The 4249-nt window shown below is 64.1% G+C and overlaps 1 protein-coding gene across 1 annotated transcript; it reads left to right on the top strand.

Moving 5' to 3' along the window:
- Positions 1-2037: 2037 nt before the first annotated feature.
- On the top strand, positions 2038-3485 carry MNEG_8246 (hypothetical protein; the record flags this gene model as incomplete). Its single annotated transcript, XM_014043281.1, has 3 exons — positions 2038-2054; positions 2317-2842; positions 3090-3485. 3 exons carry the CDS (start codon positions 2038-2040, stop codon positions 3483-3485), a joined length of 939 nt encoding a protein of 312 aa, XP_013898735.1.
- Positions 3486-4249: the final 764 nt, after the last annotated feature.

Genomic DNA, 4249 nt, shown 5'->3' with positions numbered 1-4249 from the left:
TGTGTGTGTGTGTGTGCGCGTGCGTGTGCGTGTGCGCGCGCGCTCCCGCCTTGCCGGCAAAACACAGCGGCGGGAGTGAGCGCAGCGCGCAAAGCAGGCGACTGGGGATGCCGCACACGTTTTCGCTCCCACGCATCTGTACACTCGTCTGGTCTGACTTGATTGCGGTGATGACCCCGAACACACGATGTCCAAGCAACGATCCGGGCCGATCCGCACAACGGCGCGCGCACAGGGGATCTGTCAGGGGAGAACGGGGGCGTGCGCGCAGGCCAAGCGCCTGGCGATGTCAATCGAACCTCTCACTGTTTCTCTCGACCGATCTCGCTGCTGCCCGCCGCCACCGCTGCTGCCTTACCGCCCGCCAGTGCCGCAGGCAGGCAGGGGGACTTGCCTTTCTGCGCGCCTCTTTCGTCCACACCCGCGGCGTGTTTTGCCGCATCGCACAGTCCACAACGCCTTCCTTGATCACCGCTTGCCCGGGGTGTGATCCCGCCCACATGATTGGCACTGGGCACCGTCGGCGACAGCGGGCGCCTACTCAGTCCTGCCTGTCCTCGTTGCGGGGCTGCACTGCACGGCAATGCTCTGCACTGCACCGCGCTGCACCGCACTGCACAGCACCTCACTGCACAGCACCGCACTGCACAGCACAGCGCAATCGCGCCATGTGGCTACAGCGGCCGCCGGCCCCAAAGCGCGTTCGTTCCCAATTGACCGCTCGGCTGGGCGCACGCGTGCCGTCCGCCTTGGAGCCGCCGGCGGGCGGCGCCCGGCGGGCTGCCCAGCCCAGGCTCGCGCCGGCCAGCTCCTGGCTCTGCGGCGCGCGCGCGCAGCGGGGCCGCGGTTCTTGCTTGGAGTGCTACTCTCCTGGCGCGCCGTGCGTGCGAGAGCCTCTCAAGAGTGGGGCGTTTCACGCCGCGACGGCATCGGCTTTAATACGCAGCAGCTTACGCTGCTGCACGCGAACCGCAACCAGGGTGCCCGCCGGCGATAGCTTGGAACGCACGCCGCAACAACCGAATGATGCCAGGCGACGAGCTCTGCACGCCGCACGGCGCAGCGCGGGCTTCCTAGCCTCTGTGCACACGCTATTCCCGCGCGGGCCGGCTCGGGGCAGCGCGCTTGAACCATCGCCTCGCCACTTGGCACGTTTGCAGACGCGCCGCTTCTCGCTTGCTGTGTTGTTACTGAAGGGCGCTGCCCTCCGCCCGTCATTGCATTGGCGCCTGAATGCGCCATTGGACATGCAGGCACATCATGTGTAACACTGTGCGCACACAGAGGAGCCACGCTCAGAAGACTGAAATCTTCGTTCCTTCCCAAGCCTGCTGGTGTGCACAAAACGCCAACTGGCAGGTACCGTAGAGGTTTCACGCAAACGGCGACTGGAGAACAGAGAGTTTCGGTGATGAACATTATTGAACAGAAGAGTGCTCGTGGTCAATAGAACAGCTATCAGAGGATATGACCCGTGGTGGTTACTGTGTCAGTGTCACCCGTCACCGCCGAGCGAGCGCTGCTGGGGCAGCAACGAGCAGCTGCAACAGCGCGTGTGTCAAACCTTTTGCTGGTTTGATGCTGGTGATATTAAATGGAGTAGTCAAGTCTTTTGACGCATTGTAGTGGTATCTAAGGCGTCACAAACACGGCAAACACTGACCGTCCGCGAGGCGCGCGACTCGGGCCACTAGCTACAAGGCCCCCACGCCAGCACAACGCGATATCAATATGCGAATAGCTTATATCATATCAGTGCTGGTGCATTGTCTCTTGGCAGCAGGTGCGCGTCGAGAGCGATATGTGCCGGTTTCAGCCTCCCGGTGACGCGAGAGAAAAGACCATCTTACGGCAACCAGGACAGTAAAACAAAACAATTCAAAGTTTAACATTATCCTCATCATCCCTGATGTGTGCGTGCCCGCAGGCAGTGCGCATGGCAACCGAGCCGGCGTGGTCGGCATCGGCGCCTGCAGCGGGGCGCTGCTGTCTGATTTCGACAAGCAGCACATCGACTCGCTGCGAAACGCCTTTTTGATGGCGCTCCTTTCCAGGTACGTGAGCGAAGCCGAGAGTGGAGCCATAATGGCAGGCAGTTGATTGATTAAACTGTAGGATGGGTCAGCTAGGAGCGCCGCCATTCGTAGCACTCCCCGACCCCCCCACACACGCCAGTGGAAAGAAAACCGTCCCTGCCGGGCCGTCAGCGCACCAGGCGCCTGCGGCTGGTGCTGCCCCTTCCGCCTCGACGCTGATCGGCGCCCCCCGGGTGCACGCGCCCGCCGGCGCCGCCCCACCCCTGATAACGCCTCGCAGCGACGCCTACCCCAAAAACGTGCTGGGGCGCGGCGCCAAATCCAAGGACAGCGGCCCTCGCTACGAGTCGAGCGTCCGCTCCCGCTGGACCGCGCTCGGCGCCGCCTCTGTCGCTTTCGCGGACGACGACGACACCGGCGGCCACGCCGTGATAGCCGCCACAACCTCGGACGTGTTCGTCGCGTTCCGAGGCACGTCGTCGACGGCGGGGTGGGCGGCCAACGCCCACGTCGCGCAGTTCAAGATCACCTCGGGCAAGGGCGGCGCCGGGCCGGTGATGCAGGTGCACGGCGGCTTCCTGGCGTCCTTCGCGGCGATCTACCCCCGCGTCGGCACCGAAGTCGCCAAGGCGCTCGAGGGGACGGTGGCTGACCCCAACGCGGCGCGCGTCTTCATAACGGGCCACTCGCTCGGCGGCGCGCACGCCGCGCTCGCCGCGCTCGCGCTGGCCGGCAACGGCGCGCGGGTGGGGGGCGTGTGGACGTATGCGGCGCCAAAGACCGGCGACGAGGCGTTCACGCAGGAGGTGGGGGGCCCTGTTTGATGACGCGAGGGCCCCGGCCCCGGCGCCTGCATTGTGAGGTGGGGTTTGTAGCAGCGTGCATAGTGGACCCTGACCCGCTTGCGGCGCAGCGGCGGCCAGAAGTGCCTCAGCAAAACTGCTGCTCCGCTATCATCACAAGCCGCCACTCATGAAAACTTCTGCTGTGTGTCCTATTAACTCAGGCACTGACACCTCGCATTCCCACACACGCATCGCCCCCGAAAAACAGTACATGCGTCGATTCGGAAACGAGACCTATCGGTGGGTCAACGGCTTCGACCTCGTCCCGACTCTCCCGCCCTCGGAACTCCCGGCGCCGCTCGGCAGCTTCCGCCAGCTTCCGCCCGGCCCCACGCTCTGGCGGACGCTCGGGGGGCGCTGCGGCAAGGCCGGCCCTGGGCTGCTCGAGGACTGCCTGCCCGCGGGGGCGACGCTGGAGGCCGGATATCGGGGCACGGCGGGGGAAGGGGGCAAGGAGGAGCGGTGCAAGTTCGTGGTGGCCGACCACCGGCTGGCGAGGGCGCTCGTCGCGCTCGGCGGCTGCGTGTCGGCCGAGGCGCGGGGCCGCGGGGACGCGTGCACGCCCAAGGTGGTGAGCGCGGTCATCCCCGACGAGTGGGAGTAGGCGCAGCCAGGCGGTGCGTGTTGCCTCCAGTTGGCTGCCGCGCGTGAGGGCCGCCGCTGGGCAGCAGGCAGCGCGGTCTGCATTGTCATGAGAGCAGGAGAGAGGCACGGAGGCGTCATCCGCAGGAGCCCATTTTAGCGGCGGCAGTGACGGCTTTGTTGCCTGCACAGATTCTGCCTGCTTTTGTATGCGGGTTGTCCACATAAGTTGGCTTTGAGGGTCGCAGTACAGAGTTTAGATTTGAGCTAGGGCCTTGCCACTGCTGCACGGTTGCCGATGAGTAGCTAGCTGTACCGCTGGCGGTGCACGCGCATCCCAGATGGAGTTATCCAACGCCCGCATCCTAGCATTGTTTTGCATCTTGCCGTCTCGCCGCAGCTGTCGGGATGACGCAAGAACGCACCCACCACATCAACGAACCGCCGAAAGGCGCAGGCCCTGCCGAAAGCGCAGCGGCACGTTTGGCTAGGGATCATTACGAGGTACACTGTGGCGGTGTGTTCCAATATACAGGCGCGTAGAGCGTACCCACGTAGTAGCAAACCATTGTAATACTGCCCAGTACACGTGCCTGGTGATCCTCAAGAAGGGATTGAGTTTGCAGCAATTCCAGTCAGAGACTGAAAACCCGGAAGGCCGGCGCGCCTGGCCGGAAAGCGGCAACAGGCTTTACACTTGCGTGTGTGTGTGTGTTTGTGTGTGTGTGTGTGTGTTTGTATGTGTGTGTGTGCGTGTGTGTGTGTGTGTGTGTTTGTGTGTGTGTT

This window comes from Monoraphidium neglectum (genome assembly GCF_000611645.1).
Source record: "Monoraphidium neglectum strain SAG 48.87 unplaced genomic scaffold scaffold01545, whole genome shotgun sequence".
NCBI classification, from domain to species: Eukaryota; Viridiplantae; Chlorophyta; class Chlorophyceae; order Sphaeropleales; family Selenastraceae; genus Monoraphidium; species Monoraphidium neglectum.
Note: the sequence above shows the minus strand (reverse complement) of the source record. Positions and strands in the feature narration are given on the sequence as shown.